Source organism: Cuculus canorus, chromosome 1 (assembly GCF_017976375.1).
Source record: "Cuculus canorus isolate bCucCan1 chromosome 1, bCucCan1.pri, whole genome shotgun sequence".
Lineage (NCBI taxonomy): Eukaryota > Metazoa > Chordata > Aves > Cuculiformes > Cuculidae > Cuculus > Cuculus canorus.
Genome location: NC_071401.1, coordinates 30801656 through 30818898, shown reverse-complemented (window position 1 = coordinate 30818898; position 17243 = coordinate 30801656). Strand labels below are relative to the sequence as shown.

The 17243-nt window shown below is 38.4% G+C and overlaps 1 protein-coding gene across 3 annotated transcripts in view; it reads left to right on the top strand.

The window, feature by feature from the left end:
* The window catches only part of COG3 (component of oligomeric golgi complex 3), a 33458-nt gene extending 17723 nt beyond the window's left edge, over positions 1 to 15735 (top strand). For 2 of the 3 annotated variants that reach the window (XM_054081424.1, XM_054081418.1), the window contains 9 exons: positions 1589 to 1713; positions 3349 to 3438; positions 5316 to 5436; positions 7734 to 7822; positions 7922 to 8056; positions 9284 to 9359; positions 10948 to 11075; positions 12005 to 12103; positions 13570 to 15735. In XM_054081424.1, the coding sequence (XP_053937399.1) occupies positions 1589 to 1713; positions 3349 to 3438; positions 5316 to 5436; positions 7734 to 7822; positions 7922 to 8056; positions 9284 to 9359; positions 10948 to 11075; positions 12005 to 12103; positions 13570 to 13599 (893 nt within the window). In that variant the 3' untranslated portion in view covers positions 13600 to 15735. The remainder of the gene's footprint in view (positions 1 to 1588; positions 1714 to 3348; positions 3439 to 5315; positions 5437 to 7733; positions 7823 to 7921; positions 8057 to 9283; positions 9360 to 10947; positions 11076 to 12004; positions 12104 to 13569) is intronic. The other variant, XM_054081433.1, reaches the window with a different exon arrangement.
* Positions 15736 to 17243: the final 1508 nt, after the last annotated feature.

Below are 17243 nucleotides of genomic sequence, written 5' to 3'. Positions count from 1 at the left end.
TGAGAAGGGTAATTTGGTATGTCAGGAGTGTCTCTTAAACGAATGCTTTGAGCATCTAGGAGTGTCCCTGTGTGTGCCTTTACCTGTAAAGGTAACATCTTCCATTCAATGTGTTTCCACTTACTGAAACCAGTTAGTAATTTTAGCTCTTTACAATAATTTAGAACATAGCGACCCCAGTGTCTGTAAATTACAGTGAACTGGAAGCAAATTCCATGAAGTGTCTCTCTTTTGATGCCAGTCATTTGAGTGTTACAACCCTTTAAATTTTTGTCTTAAAAGCCATGAAGAATTTCTCTCTTTATTTTATCATTGTATAGAATAGGACAGTGTTATTTTTCCCAGCAGCAGTTTTCTCAGCTCTTTGTTAGTTGTTTTTTATATTCCTTTAGATTACCTCGTAGTTTCTTGCTTTTGGCTTGCACGGCCTGCAAAGGTCTTTCTGGCTGTTTCTAGCTGGACTCCACAAATCCCACTGGGAGTGCAGTTCATCTTGCTTCAAGCCAGGTGTGTGACATTTGCAAGTCCTCTAAATTCTGCCTGCATTTAGGAGATGGAAGTAACTGATATGATGTCATTTGAAGATAAGTGTCTGAGATAATTTGGATTATTTGCCCTTTGGAGGTGCCTCTCCCCCATTTCAGCACCTGCAGGAATAGCTGAAGCGAATAATAAATAGCCTGGGAACTCAAACTGACAACAGGCCTTCTAGTCCTTGTGACATAAAATTATTGTTGCAAAAGGTAAAAAGGTATTGCTGAGTTATTTTAAGACAATTTCTACACTGATCATATAAACACATCAGGTGTTCATTCCATTTCTTAAAAATGATTTTACTTTTTTTTAAATGGTTGCTAATTGGAATGAGAGTTCTGATGCTGTTGACTCAGCAGTTTCCCAGGGTTTAAGGACAAAATGAAAATAATACAAGACCTCTGCCTGTCAGGTGTAGTGAAAATCCATTTTGAGCATACAAAATTATTACAAAGGTTACCCAGGAGGAGCACTTTTTATGTCTATGAGCTCCTTATGACAAAATTGGTTTAGCATTTTTGCAGTTATTAATGTGATGCTTAAACCCTACGCTTTCTGCAGTTGTTTAATCTATATAGGATTATCCCCTGCAGAAAGAATACATGCAGAAGTAAAATTGTTGGAATGTTGGTAAAATTGATGGAATTTTGGTTTCTGAGCATCTTCTGTAGTTCCATGATCACTAGCCAATTTTTTTTTCTTTTTTCTTTTATGCTTTTTTTCCGATTAATTGTTTGATTGTTGCAGCTGTTGAGCTAAGTGTGGAGGGGGATGTCATTAGAGACCCGCCTGTAAAACCAACTCATTAAAAAATGCTGAGCTGGATTGTTCCTGAAAATGAATTCATGTCTTTCACAGACGTGCTCTATACACATCAGAAATCTAATACTGACCTGCTCAGAGGGGAAAAAAACAGCAACCTAACCTCTTTGGGTGCAATAAAACATGTCTTATTACTGTGGAGTCAGTATAAAGTGCTGTCAATACTGCAGTCCCCTTCAACTGATAGGACAGATAGGCAAGTTTTTCATTTGTACATTTTACTTTTAAACAGGTTCAGCAGAATCCCTTAATCCAAGGCACCAGCCCACGATTTCACCAGCAGATCTGCATGGAATGTGGTATCCTACCGTCAGAAGGACTCTAGTGTGTCTCTCCAAACTGTACAGATGTATAGATGTATGCAAAAGTTTCTTCATCTAATTTTTTAAAGTGAAGTTATGAAGCATGTAGCAACATATTTTTACATTTTAATGTAAATTAGGAATGGACAGTTACTGGCCTCTATTATCTCTCAATCTTTTTGCTGCTATCTTTACATACAACAAATGAACTGACAAATTTAGGTCATCATTTCCAAGACAATTGTTTTATTTGTAGAATTAGAAATAAGGCATTTATTTGTGCATCTGTTGCTTTTGCTGTTACAGAAATACTTCAGTGTCTGAAGCTCAAGATATTTATTGCACCAAAGCTGAGGAGTGAATAGGACAAGAAAGAATAGAAAGTTCTCTGTTGATTGTAGAGAGTGATCTTATTGCTGATATTACTGGGTGAATGTGTTCCCTGTTATGCGCTTTGCAGGGTATCAGGCAAGGTGATGTTTCTGGTCTTAAACATGGTGACTCTACTACTTCTGCATTTTGGAAATATTCCCAGATCTCCTTTTGTAGCACATCTTTTCGCTTTCCAAAATGTAGGTGATATTTCCAAAGTTTAAAACAGTAGGACTCTTTATGTTTAGCAGAAGCGAAAGCAGTATTTATTTCACAAGTATTTTGAGACTTGCCCTTTAGAGCCTGACTTTTGTCTGTCACCTAATAGCATAAAAAGCTTGTAAGTCTCTGAGAAACACAATGCAAGTGTTTTTGCTTTTCTGTATGTGTTGTATCTTTATTAGACATATTTAATGCATTTCAAAAACCTTTGATAGGCATTACGTGAAGCTGCTACCAAGATGCCATTTGTTTAAAAAGAGTCAGGAAAATATTAATACTTTATTACTTAATATATCAATCTCATTGAAGATAAATGAGTATTTGCCCTTCTTTTCAGTGAGACCTTTGGAGAAGGGGTCATTTTTGCATTGCTTGCAAGGTTCAGTTATGGTATTACGTGCACAGTGATTCATTGTTTTTTTCACTGAGGTATTCTAGCAGAACTGCCTTGCCTGCACCCTGTAGATAGAAGAAATGAATGAAGTGATGCTGGTGAGTCTTGGGGCAGTCAGGGCTGTTATGTACTGTGTTGGAGAGCTTGTGGAGGTGAGCTGTGCTCCTGCAGTGGCTCAGCCATATGATGTAGTTGCTGCAGCTCAATGACTTAGTCCATGTCAGCTGGACCATGGCAGCTGTCATGTTTGTTTACTTATCTGGTGCAAACGTGAGGTAATTTGAGTTTGCTTGAGGTTAAGATCACTCAAATGATCTTGTGTCTATTGCAAATATAAACTGCACAGATTGAGAGTTACCCTGACACATGAAGTGTCTAGTCAGGTTACCCGGTAAGCATCATTCATGCTGTTAGCTGTGAATCACGTGGTGTCACTGACCATGTTACTACCCTGGTGCAAATTCCAAGCCAGGTGAATGTGGCATTCTTGAGTGTGTACCTCTATCCAGTTTAAGTAAGTGCCGTAGCAAACTTATTTATAAGAATGCTCCATCCTGGTTTACTGCATTTAGATGACAGGTTTCTAGTGAACTACTCTAGGATTTTGTGTTTGTAAGCACTTCCTTCACAACCTACAGCTCTCAAATTCTGCTTAAGCTTTGCTAACACTTTTTTTTTGGTCTGATTTCCTCTTCTCTGCAGAGGGCAGTGTTTCAGGGATTATCGCAAGAGGCCTTATCTGCTTGCATCCACTCACTGCTGGGAGCTGCTGATTCCATCAGCAAAAACAAGGTCAGATTTCCCTCCCCATCCCCGTGTATACCTAAAGCCATGTTGCAGTTATTCATAGTTCTGTTGAAATCTTGGTGAAAATCATGTTGCTCTGCCCCCAGAGACCTAATGGATTTGGCAGCTTTTAGTTACGGTTAACGTATTGTAAAGCAAAGATAATGATTCACATGCTAGCCTGTCTGAAAAGGTGAAATACAAATTGTAGCAATCGTGTTTACTGGCCGCCCTAACCCACTTGACTGAATTCACGTGATATCTGAAGAAAAATTTCTGCTAGAATTCTCTGCTCCCTATATTGGTTTTCACTACCTGTTACTCTTTTTGCTTTTTCTCTGCCTCCATTGTTTGAATTTTCAAAAATCTTTCTAAGCGTTAAATTCACTAGGAAGATTTGTTAACTATTCGCTGCTCAGAATTGTATTATCAAAAGGTTTGATCCGATGTGTTGCTCAGAATTTATTGCAGTTTCATCAAGTCATTTTACCTTTAAGTATTACTTTGGGTAGTTGGACTCAACCTCCTTTCTTCCTACCACAGCTCCTTTAATAAAAATACTGTAGTAATTGGCTAGTTCCTAACAGCCAGAAAGTGTATCAAAGAAAAAAAAGAGGAAAATCTTAGTAGGCTGAAATTGTTGGATTAGTAAAAGCAGTAAATGTTTAGTAACGAAAAAAGCTTTACTTGCTGTTAGAAATGAAGAGCTGTTTTGAAGAATTTCTTTTGGATATTCTTTGAAAAATGTCTGTTAAATATGGTATCTTTAAAAGGAAATTCAAACCATGTTTCCTTCTATCAGCAGAAAACTATTCTGTATGTAATTGATTCAGAGTTCTACAGTTAAGGATCCATTCCAGCACTGTATATTGAGTCAGAATTGACTTGATGTATTGCAGAGAATTAAACTCATCCTGCAGTGAACCCTGGAAGGGTTGGCCCAGGACTAGGATCTGTATCGCTTTGTTATTGACATGTTAATTTAACATTATCTGGTGAAATCATGCATGCAAGAATAAAAAAGATAAAAACTCAGAAAACCCTTCCACCACTTATTTTTAGTAAGCATTTCTATTTGTTAAAACTGCAGATCTAAATCAAATTTCTGTTTTTTACTGTTTTACTTAACATTATATCAAGGCAAGTTCTCTTCCAGATTGCAAAAGCATATTAGAATTCTTGAGTCCTCCTCCATTTACCTCAATGAGCCATGAACTTCAAGGATAAAAAGCAGCATGCAGTATAAAGCACACAGCTAAAATAACAAGCGGTCTAAAACTGATCATCTCAGTGGTGTGAACTTGGCCTTGTTCTATTCTCTGTATCTTTGCTGTACTGTTTAGAAATTAACTGAGCTTTGTATTTAATGATGTGCGAAAAATGCCCGCTAAGACCTTTGCACAAGAGTACAATTAATCAAGGTTATTACAGAAACACGAACTGTTTGGCTTTTTTTTTTCAATCACCATAATGATTAAAAAAACTTCAGAACACTGTGTGTTTCAACTGTAAATGATGTGAATTACATGAAATAATTCATGGCCCTTATGAAGACTAAGTTTCTGTCTTTCAAATGATGGTTACCTGTACTTAATGTGGAGATTTATTAATATGGCTGTGTAGTCTGTTCTATTAAGAAATGTGAATAAACTCTGCTTCTGCAGAGCAGTGTGTTAGGAACAGTATGGAAGTGGGATTTGTGTATCCCAGAGTGTAGTTAATGGCACTACAGGCTAATGGAAAAAGCTTGTTAGTAAGATTATTAGTATTAATTTTGTCATAGGAAGTAACTAATAGAAGTAGAGGTGTTGAATCTTACTCTTAATTTAATTGATTTTTTTTTTTTTTCACATGTGATGCGTGTTCTTTCTCTTGTGCTGTAGACCCAAGTTGATGGACAGCTTTTCTTAATAAAACACCTTTTGATTCTTCGTGAACAAATTGCTCCTTTCCACACTGATTTCACCATTAAGGAAATTTCCCTGGACCTTAAGAAAACTAGAGGTACTAAACAGTTGCTGGCAACAGAATGGGGTGGAATTGTCCCCCCTGAGTGTGCTGAAGAAAGTTCTGGGTTTATTTTATGTTCACTTGCAATGACTTGTATGCTTGTGCTGATCTCTTGCTTTGTTCTTATCTTCTCTGAAAAAAAAATGAAACCGTTCTTTTATTAAGGGTAATTCAGCATGTATCTAACTTTCTTTGTTTTTGTATGAAATGCATTTGACTGCTTCTTCCTGCTGACCTAACTTATTTATCCACTCCTTTTGAAGAACAGCTATGTTATCTACATTTCTTTTTCACACAGGGGTCTTTCCCCTTCTCTGAGCCTCTAAAATAAGTTCTTTCATTACTACCATTTAGTAGGTGAACTTAAAAATACATAGTTGACTTGCCCAGAAGGAATTAAGATTTCCTACACCTTTCTGTGCAGTTTTGTTTAGGAAAGGGTTTCTTCTGTTGCAACTTTTATAAGCAATATTGTTGAATAGTTTTATGTAGCAACTATATCTGTTATACAAAGGGATAATAGAGAGTAGTGGCCCTGGTCATGATTTTTTAAATTGTATTATGGTTCCTTTGTAAAATGCAGAAGAAACCCTCTCAATATAAAAGTGAACAGTCATGTACTTGTTAAGGTTATAAAGATAATGGGAAAAATAATTGGAAGCATGTCAAGTTTCACATCTTCTCTATTCCAGAAGAGAAAGCCTGCCATCTAATGTACTGTTTCTTTCCTGCCACCTAATGTGCTGCTGTTTTAACTCTGAAGCAAACAGTTCTTACGCTAACAATTTCACCTGTTGCACTTGAACATCAATGAAACCTCCTGCCTGTTGAGTAGTTTCTAGTTGACTGGAGGTTAAAGGGCAAATACATCCTTTTGGTGTCTTGTCCTGGCTGACACACAAGTTTGTTCTCCGTCTTAATTCAATTGAATAAATTTTTGTGCCAGCCAGTGCTTTGCAGGTGGTAGCGGTAAGTAATTTTATTTATATTGGGGGTTGTTGTTGGTGTTTAAAAAATGTGCATTGTGCTTAATTCTTAATATGGTTTAGCATAGGCCAGTAGGGCTTTTATGTTTGAGATGAGTTGTAGAAGAAAAATAACATGGCTAATAGGAATTTTACTGTGTTCTGGCCAAGCTTTCTGCTTGAATATAGATTTAAGATTTAGCTTGGGCTATATAGATAAAGGAACACTGCTTAAGGTGAAAATCGTGCTTCTGGCAATTTTTTTTAAAGTACTATAATGCTAAGGTTCGTGTAACCGAAGTATACAGTGGGGAGAGGTGACGTTCACACTGACTAGCTCACAGGCTTCTAATCAAGATCTTGGGCTCTTTTTGGAATCAGCAAAGTTTCTGGGAAATAATTCAGAGCATGAAATGAGTCTTTCTCTGCAGTCTTCTTTAACCGTGTTGGAGTGCAGATTCTTAATTCAGGACCTCCATGCCTATGTATCTGGTATTACCTCTTTGTTTAATTCCTTTGACAGTGCTTCTTTAATCCTTATGTCTTGTTACCCTCCCATTGTTTTATACACCAAGAAGGGCACAGAATTACTTTTGAAATGGGAAAAAAAAAAAAGCGCAGATGGATGTGTGGGATGATAAATGAATGACATTTGGACAGTAAACTATACTGAAACCATACTGATAATTTTCTATCTCTCAATTTGAATACATTTCAGGTTGACAACATCCTGTTAACACTACAGGAATAATTTCAGTACCTTGTTATTAACAGACGTTGTTGCTTTTCCTGCTCGTGAATTCAGAGACTATAAACATGAATGTATATCAAACTTGATGTTTTATTGTCTAGTCCTAAATAAATAATGAAGCACAGAGGAAGAGAGTGCCGATTCTAAGTAATTCCATGCAACTGTACTTGGTTTTCCCAGGCAACACGGGCTAAGTCCTGCATATTCTTTCTTATCTGCTTAGCTGCATAGTAAAAGTCTTTCACTTGTAGATGCAATTACAGAAGGAAAAGAGCTCACACACTGTGCATGCTGGTAGCACTGCAGCTGGTGTCAGTCATTTGTTAGCTTCATGTTATCTGTTTAGACTGTGCAACTGTCAGGTTTACCATAGATCCAATTAAAAAATAGTGGATCAAGCTTTGTGTGCTTTTGTGCATGTGCACTTCGTCCATCCACACCTAGTGGTATTGGAATCTGTGTTATAGTCCTAATCATTCTAGGCCATTTATTTATGCATAATGAATGATTGAAGTTTTTAATTCCTGGAGCTGAATCCCATTGACTTACAGCTTGAGTGACTTTCTGATCCACAGATGCAGCATTTAAAATCCTGAATCCTAAGGCAGTTTCAAGATTTTTTAGACTAAACAGCAACAACGCCTTGATACAATTCTTACTGGAGGTAATACGGAGTCTTACTGCATTAAGAAAAACTGCATCATTTAAGCGGGTGGTGATCTCTGGCAAATAAAAAGGAGAGAATTGTTGTCTTCTGTTCAAGGGTACTCCAGAAATCAGAGAACATTATATCGACTCTAAGAAAGATGTAGATCGTCATCTGAAATCAGCTTGTGAGCAGTTTATTCAGCAGCAAACCAAACAGTTCATAGAACAGCTGGAGGAGTTCATGACAAAGGTACAAATATGTTGTATGTTCATTAACTTAATTGAAATACTGGTAGGAGAAGGGAATTAGCATTTAAGTTTGGTATAGAAGAAGCTGCTTGTTCTGTCTAGTTAGCTGAAGGTGATGGCATTTCCTATTATAAGGCTGTGTTTCCCTTTAAGTTCTGATAAAAATTATCCAGGCATTTTTTGAGACTAATGAATTAAAGGAACATGATATAGTTTGTTTTTGAAAGCTACCCTTCCCTTATGCTTTTCGAGCAAGAACCTTTAATGTTTTATTGAGTTGAAACAGGTCTGTGAAAGTTGGCAGGAGCTTTTCTGTTTGCAGGAAAACCCTTATCCAGTGTTAACAGAATTTGTAAGCCTTCAAAACCAAAGTCAGGTTACGTGTGTTCTTGAGGCAGGTATGACCGTGAAGTTTGTTAAGTTTATTTTCAGCATATTTTATACCTGTGAGGTTCTGTCCGAGCAAGACTTTATTCGCAAGTCCTGTTTGTGACAGAAGCCTTATCATAACACTTGATCAGAAAAAGCAGACATGGTGGAGGACAGGAACAAGAAAAGATGTCTTGTTACCATACGCTTTTCTAGAACCTGCTCTAGAGCTCCGAGTTTCTAGGCATCTTGAGAACACCATGCATGCAGGACCTATTGCTTCTGGAAAATGAAAAGAGATGTGGATCTTTGTATACTGAGTATAAGTGATTTTACAGCATGACATCCCAGAAACTGGGTCAATAACACTGCATGGGAATGACAGATATCTCAGCTGCTTTTCTTTTGAGAATTTAGAAGATTACAGTATTAAATTTACTGATAAATGCCATGCTGGAATGAGGGGCCAGTGACATGCGTAAAGTACAGATGGGTAACCAGTAAGATTGGTAGATCTCCAAGTGATCCCAGTGATGCGTTGGGAATCTATGGAGTTTGACTAACCTGCTTAAGTATAAATGTCTTTTGAGGTTTCTTTGTATTCTCAGGTGCCTAAGTGTCTTTGTAAATTTAATCGTATTTTGGATTTTACTTTCAAGAAGTGATCATGATTCTAATTTTTAATTGCATTTATGTCAAGCTGCTTCCCCTGTGTGTCATTAAGTCACTGCATAGAAGAGAGAGAGCAGGGGAGAGTGTGCACACTGCAGTATCTAAGAGACTTCTACAATTGTTACTTGGTCACTTGTTGTGAATTTGACTGAAAGAAACGTAATTTTGTTCGTTGCATTTGTTTTAGGTGGCTGCTTTAAAAACAATGGCCACTCAAGGAGGTCCCAAATACAGCCTTTCGCAGCAACCTTGGGCGCAGCCAGGTATTTGCTTTGTTTTATAGTTATTTTACCTCTGAGGTGCTTGTAGGCTAGTAAGACCACTGATCATCTACGACATTGGTACATCTTCTGTAAACTTCCTATCAAATGAAGAAGACAACCCTTTCCATTCACTGTTTTTGGTGGAACTATATAAGCTGCATAGTATGGGGCTCAAGACGTCAGAATGTCATTTGTCTTTGTGCGTGACCTCTAAAACATAGCAATCTCAAAAGCTGGCCAGGTTGATTTGGACTGTGGGATTGTAATTGATTTCGAAAAATTCTAAATACCTAAGAACTGTCTATCTTTTCCTTGAAAGTACTGGCTTCCATTTTTACCTGTGTAAAAAAAAAACTTCACAAACTTCAGACTATGCATTTAATTGGCACAGCAGATGAATTACTTGACTATTTCTTAAGCTATGACTGTTCTTGCATGAAAGCAGTATTTCCACAACTGCGTACAGAATGTTCTTAAGGAATTATTTGACTACATTAAGATAAAGCTTTTGCTTTTGTAGAAAGAAATGAATCTGCATTAAAGCTTTTATTGTCTGTACATTTGGTACCTACTTTCTTTTCAGTTTTCTTGTCACTGGTGTGAAAATGGAATCCAGCTTGCTTTCCCTTTTCTTAAGAATTCGAATGTCAGTGCTTCGTTGGAACATTTGGAGTAGTTTAGATATTTCTGGGGTATTTTTGTATTCACGTTACAAAGTTGTGCTTCTAGATGACACTGAGAAATCTGATTATTGCAGTTAATATATTGGAACCTTCTCTTGCATCATGTTCTTAAAATGCAAAGCCAGCCATGTTCATTCATAATTCAGTGCTGCTCAAGGGCTAACTTGAGCTTCTACTTAGCATCTCCTGCTTCTTCAGGAGTATTTTTAATGTTTGTTTGGAGATAATTATGTGTGTAGAGGCAGATCTAAGCAGAGCTTCTGCTGTTTCTTGTTATTTGTTTGGAAAGCAGGAGTAGGTAGAAAATTCAGATATGGTAGAAACTGATGAAAAGTATTAACATAGTATTTTAACTTTGGTAATTTAAACCTATGAATGGAGTTTCCCCTGCCCTTTAAGCAAAGATCTGTAGAGCCATTAAAATACCTAGCAATAAGGGGAGAAGGTCTTGTCTGAGAGAGGGTTCCTGTCTGATTGATTCAAAATCCAGATAGTTGTGCAGCCTTTTTTCTTACAGATGTGGCCTGTGGTCAGTAGAGAGAATTTGTTCTGTTCTCTTTACTAGCACTGTTTATCCTACAGTGGTTTCCTTTCAAAGTGAGTTTTCTAGTGGTAAGCATATGTAGAATTTTGTTGTTGTTGCAAGGCTGCAACTTCAGGAACCTTGGGAGGATGTGGTCACTTGCAGAAATAGGTTGGATGCATTTTCTGCAGGGAAGGAGGGGCTGAGGTCTTGAGTAGATCCAAAAATAAAATGTTTGGTCTCACATGTTGTAGTCTTTCCCTTTCACTCAACCCTGTGGTTATGATCAGCACCGATAAAGAGGAGGTGATCCTCCAGAGTGTAGATTTCAACTAGCAGACCGCTGTCTTAGCCTATTAAGCATGTTTCGTTTTACTTTCAGCAAAGATCAACGATCTGGTCTCCTCCACTTATAAGACAATAAAAACAAAGTTGCCGTCAACGTTACGAAGCATGTCCTTATACTTGTCCAATAAAGATACCGAATTAATTTTATTTAAGCCTGTTAAGGTGAGTATTGCTAGATGTACTTCTGCATGTTGTCCTGTGGGTGTTGGGCCTTCCTTTAGCCAAAGATATTAAACGCATTTTGTGGGATTGTTCACCTTTTATTTCTCTCTGTGTATGGTTATATGTATAATAAATCTATATAAATGTATGTATGCTTATATGTAAGTGTATTTATACAGACCCACATTACATACATGTATCTGTAGAGTTATTCTAGGCTAGCGGTCCAGTGAGGAAACATGTGACAAATACCATGCACATGGAACAATGAACAGACAGTTACAGTCACTCTGGTGTCTCTGATCTGAGAAGTTTGTTGAAAAGACACATGAAATAGTTAAAAAAAAAACCCCAAACTAATCTAATGATGTGTTTTATAATATGTTGAGCTTGAAAAAAAGAAAACAGCTGTCCTACTCTGCGTTGTACTCAGCCTACATAACACACACGTTACAGGAGGCAACTTTTTCTTTCATTCTACACATCTCCCACTTGGCATCATACGAGCTACTATAAAGAAAATTACTATATTATAAAGAAAGTTACTATAAAGAAAAGTACAGCTTGATCTGTTATGCATGGGCAGATGCTCTGGAGACAGAGAGGATGCTATAGATTCAGTTGGGGACTCATCGTAAACCCACCAGAAAGAACCAAGTTTGAGTTTTAAGCTTCCAGTTTAAGTCTGTAGGACTCAGTGTTTCAGCTTAGCATGTCTTTGCTGTAGTTTTATCTGACAGCCAGCATGGGTTCCTTGTGTCTGTTTTGCGGCTTGTTTTGGAAGGAGAGCTCTTAAAGCTCAACTGCTTTTCCCTACCTGGTCACTTCAGTAATTATTCCATGTGTGTTGCGCTTATTCTGACTCATGTTTGAGGTCAGTGCTGTGTTTTTTTTAAAGTGAGTTTTTTCTTCTTTCTTTTTTTTAAAAGAATAACATTCAGCAAATGTTCCAGAAACTCCATGCTTTGTTAAAGGAGGAATTCAATGATGAAGATCTCCAGATCATAGCTTGTCCTTCAATGGAACAGGTAATGTATTGAAGCTTTCTTTTTTATTAGTTGCTTTTTCGTGTGACCTGTTTCTGTAAACATTAATTTTTCATTTTTAGTATTTTCAGTGTTCAGAATCCTTACTTCTTTTTTTATTGTCCCCCTTAATCCTGGGTGGATTAAACTCAAGGCTTTATCTGAACTCTAGGCTCTCAGCTAAAAGGGGATTTTGTTTGGGTTTTTTTATGAATATCTGATAGAGGTTTTGAAACTGCAGGTGGTGATTGATGTTGCTGAGGATTGAGTTGTACAACGTCATTGCAGAGTCTTGCCATTTTTGGGTGTTGTCTTTTTAGAGAGATATCAAAGCTAGTGAATACACTTTAAAAAAAGCCCATGTTGTGAAGGCAATCTTGCTTTTTACAAATAGAAAACCCAGCAACTTTTCATTTAGGAAGCATGAGGAAGGATTGTAAGGATTCATTTGAAGTAAATTACATTGAGAAAATGTGCAGATCTTTATGGAAATGTAACCCTACATAATAAGGTCTTTAGTCTCAGAGATGATTTGGATTAAGGATTCTCTATATTAGGATGCTCTGACAGAAACCAAGTAGGTTTTGAAAAACCTCACTTTGACCTTAGTGGTCCAGGGATGAGTTATGATTGTCTAGTTTATGGATTAGAGGACATTGCCTGCAGTGAATGTGGCCACAGGGATGTGTGGTAAGTATTGTGAAGCTTAGAGTGGGAAGATGCACTAGAAGGAGATGGGGGTGTCCTTGAGGAGATGGCTTCCTCTAGTTGTTAATCCTTAGCATCACATCTCCTACCAATTAAAGCGTATGGGAAATCATATCATAATCTGTGGGAAACGAGTATTGCAAAGGATCCCAAATGTGTTTCAGATATCCAAGATCGATGTTAACATTTTTTGCCAGTGAGCAAATTTTTTTGGGAATTCCTTGACAATGCAGGAAGTCATTTTAAAAACTTTGACACAGTAGGTGGTGACTACTCTGAAATGACTGCTCAGCACAGTCAACAGCCCCTGAAAGGAGCCTACAGGAAAGCTGGGAAGGGACTGTTCATAAAGGCTTGTAGTAATAGGATTAAGGGCAATGGGTATAAACTGGAGAGGGGCAGATTTAGACTAGACATTAGGAAGAATTTCTTCACCATGAGAGTGGTGAGGCTCTGGCACAGGTTGCCCAGGGAAGCTGTGGCTGCCCCATCCCTGGAGGTGTTCAAGGCCAGGTTGGATGGGGCCTCATCTAGTGGGAGGTGCCCCTGCTCATGGCAGGGGGATTGGAACTGGATGATCTTTAAGGTTCCTTCCAACCCAAACCATTCTATGAATTTAAAAAGATTGTGAGTAGGCATTTGACTGGATATTCTGGCCAGTCGTTTTGTAGCTGATTCATCTCTATTTGCTTCCAAGGAGCAAATATGAGACGTTGATTCTGAAACTACTGTCTAATGTAGGCTTTCCTTTCATTTTTCAGGTAAACTTACTTTTATCCATGTCCAAGTAGCCCAACAGTGAGGCTGCTTGAAATAAGCTTCGGCTGAATACCAGCAGTGAAGGGAATGCAAAGACATCTGCTTGAAGTGAATGAAGGATCCCACTGTGCAGTCCAGTCTGCATCAAAACTATCCAGAGGCTGCTTAACCCTGTTTAAGGAAAAAAAAAAAGGAAAGAAAAACTCCAGTTTGTTAAAGGTCTTCCTGTTCATTAGCTTGAGAAGTGGGGAGAGAAAACAAAACAAAAAAACCACTTGCTGATCACTCTTACGGAAACTGAGTTACTGCCTTACCCAAATGGTTTTTTTAATGTAAAAACTTTTCTTGCTTTTGTTAAATAAGCTGATGTGTGCAATAAAAAGCCACACTTACAAAGACACGCTGGAAATAAAGTGCAGGGAATCAAGTGGGAGCGGTAATAGGTATTTGCAAGGCTCGGAGATGAGTGCATTGGTATATAACAATATGACTTAAGCAGGCATGCTCCAATTTTTTTTTCTTTAGCTTCCCTGAAAATCCTGGTAATCCACCACGTGCTTGAAGATAATTCAGTGATTCTTAGTTGGGAGAACTTCATTTCCTGCACATGAGACATTTCTTGAAGCACTGTATGTGCTGTTTTTCTTACACTGTTGTGTTTGGGAGCTGTGAGGTCTGACATGCAAAGTTTCATGCTCTAACCTTACTCCATGTAGAGAATCTCAGTTCCTTGGGATTTGCAATGGAAAGCTGTGCAATATAATTTCTCTCATTTCTAGGATAACTGCGTATTTTCAGATGCTTTACTGCAAAGCTTAGCATTGAGGTTCTCAGGTGCTTAGTTTTAGGTTAGAGTTACTTTTTGGCCTTACCCAAGATCCTATGGTATCGTGCATCATTTAAAGTGGGGACTAGGGCTTGGACTTGTACAGCCATCCTACACTGGAGTAAGTGCTAATAGGGGGGTGTGAGGGTGCCAGAAACCGAATGCGCAGGCCTGTCAAATCAGCATAGTAAACAGGGGTTGAGTACTTGGTAACTGCTAAACAATGTACAGTATTCAGTATGCACTAATTGGTCACTTTTTTTGGAAACCTGAATGCTAAACGCTTGGTCATTAATTCAGTGAAACACTACAAGCAGCTTTAGAGGGTCTTGGTGTGCAAGTCTTTGTTCTGCAGCACTGCAAAAGAAAAATGTGGTGACTTACGTGGCAGAATTGTAACTTATTTATAAAACCTGTTCTGTACTTCTAAATATGTAGAAACTTCCATGCACATTGGTGGTGTTTTGATTTAATAATTTTCCTGTTATAAATCACATAGCTGGAAACTAAGATGGTAGGATGTAAAGCAGCTACCATGACAAGTGTTGCACCAGTGGTGCTGAGGTACTTAAATGGTACTCGAAAGACATGGTAAGACTCCTTAAAAAATTAACTAAAGGAATTAACAAGGAAGAAAACTTGCTCTTTCTTTTCCCTTTTGTAGAAATACAGGCTGTAAAATAATGTCCAATAGACTGTAATATATGTATATTTGTTTTTTATAAAGTTTTACAGAAGGACTGCATGGTTGCTGTACAGTTATGACTGAATTACTACAGATATTGTACAGAAAAGACATGAAGGGTAAACCATTGCAGTAGTCACTCTTGTGCTTGGGATCTTTTTCTCTCTTAGAATACCCAGACAGCTCTAGGACAGCTGGCTGAAAGATTAGAAGAGCAATCAGTTTATACAGCCTGTTTGCTAAACGAACATTTGTTTAAACATGTACAGTTTCAGATATTTACGTTTACAAATAGTGTAAATACTTTCAAAAGATTAATTTAAGATGCTTTATATTATCTGAGTAGAAACTTGCTGTTTTTAATTTTTTAAAATAAAAATGTTGCCTCCTATTTTGGTCCAAAAGTAAAGCTTTATTCTGTAATCTGAGGCTCATCTGTCAAGATAACTGTAATACAGAGACAATAAACATCCTGTAAGCACAAGCAGTGCACTGCTAAGAAGAGTTGTTCTTTTTTAGCAGTAAGAGGATTTGCTTTATTTGGCACAGATGTATACCTGAGTGCTGAATGTACAGCTTATTGTTAAAGTAATGTCTCTTTATGGTTATAATAAAGGTAACTTTGTATTTTCTTTACTGACAAATGATCTCATGTGACTAAATGGTCTCTTTGCTTGCAGTTTTGTTAGAGGGGGAAGAAGCCACAAGTGTAACACACATTTTAACTCATTGTCTTTTACTAAGAGAAAACTTGGGAGCTGGTGACAGAAATTGCAAAGTATTAGTGTATTTGATAGCTGTTGTTGCCTGGTTTCTCACAGACTCACCTACCCATAGTCCCTCGTTACCACACACTGTTCTTCTGGCCCTTGGTATTGTAGAAGCCCATAAACCAGAGCCTTGTGGCTCGTCCCCTCTAATGTCAACGTGAAGCTCCTCTTTGCCCTCTGGCTTTGACAGTGTGATGTGAATGAACTAACCTAAGGAACACCACTCCCTTTACTGTGGAAAGCAGCTTCCGTCTGCCTGATGTGAAGCAATGATGTATGACTGTTGCTTCCTAGGGACTTGGAGCCTCCTTAAAGACATTTGGCCCTTCGGAAGGGGCTGGAGAAAAAGCCTTACGAAAGGCAACTGAGTGAACTAGGGTTTTAGCCTGGAGAAAAGGAGGCTGAGGGAAGACCTTATCACTGCCTACAACTACCTGAAAGGAGGTTGTAGCGAGGTGGGTGTTGGTCTCTTCTCACAGGTAACAAGTGACAGAACGAGAAGAAATGGCCTCAAGTTGTGCCAGGGGAGGTCCAGATTGGACATTAGGAAAAATTCCCTAAAATTTCCACTGGCAGAGGCTGACCAGGGGTGTGGTTGAGTCCCCATCCCTGGAGGTGTTTAAAAGACAGGTAGATGAGGTGCTCAGGGATATGGTTTAGTAGTGGGCAGGTACAGTTGGACTCAATGATCTCAAATGTCTTTTCCAACCAAATGATTCTATGTGTCAATGATTGTATCTTAGAAGTTAAGGGAATTTCAAAGTGGCTGGCAAGGCATTCACGCTTCCTTTTGTACAACAGTGTTGCTCACAGCATAGTTTATGCTGTGCTGGGTGTTTTCCAAGCAAACCCAACAGTCCTTTCCTCAAACTTTGCATGTTTGGTGTTGGCAAAGTGATGTGGGTAGGAAAAGCGGGGGGAAAAGCCTCTACTGCTGAAGCAGCTGATGTGGCAGATCCAGCCCTGTGTCAACAAACGCTGCTTTCTCCTGCCCTCGTGCATTTTTGTCTTCATTGAATAAACCAAGCCAATACTGTGCAGCAGATCAGATCTTTGATATAAAACCCTATGAATAGAACAGAAAAAGAATCAGTTGGCCCCTTTTATTGGTGGCCAACCATGCCACCAAGCCATGGGACTTACCATCTACCATCAGCTGGAGCCCTGACACCAACAGGTCCCTCATCTTCCCTCTGTTGGTTTACCCTTGGTCCCTGTACCCAAGCTGCTGTTCATCATCCCCTCTCCACCAGCATGGAGGTGTCTGGTGGAGAGCCAAAGGGGGCTCATCGGTCACACTTCGTACAAGTTCCGAAAGTCCAACTGTCAGAAGGAAGCCATCTCCTTCAAAATACAGCACATTTGGTGTAGAACCCCATTGATCATATGCCAATC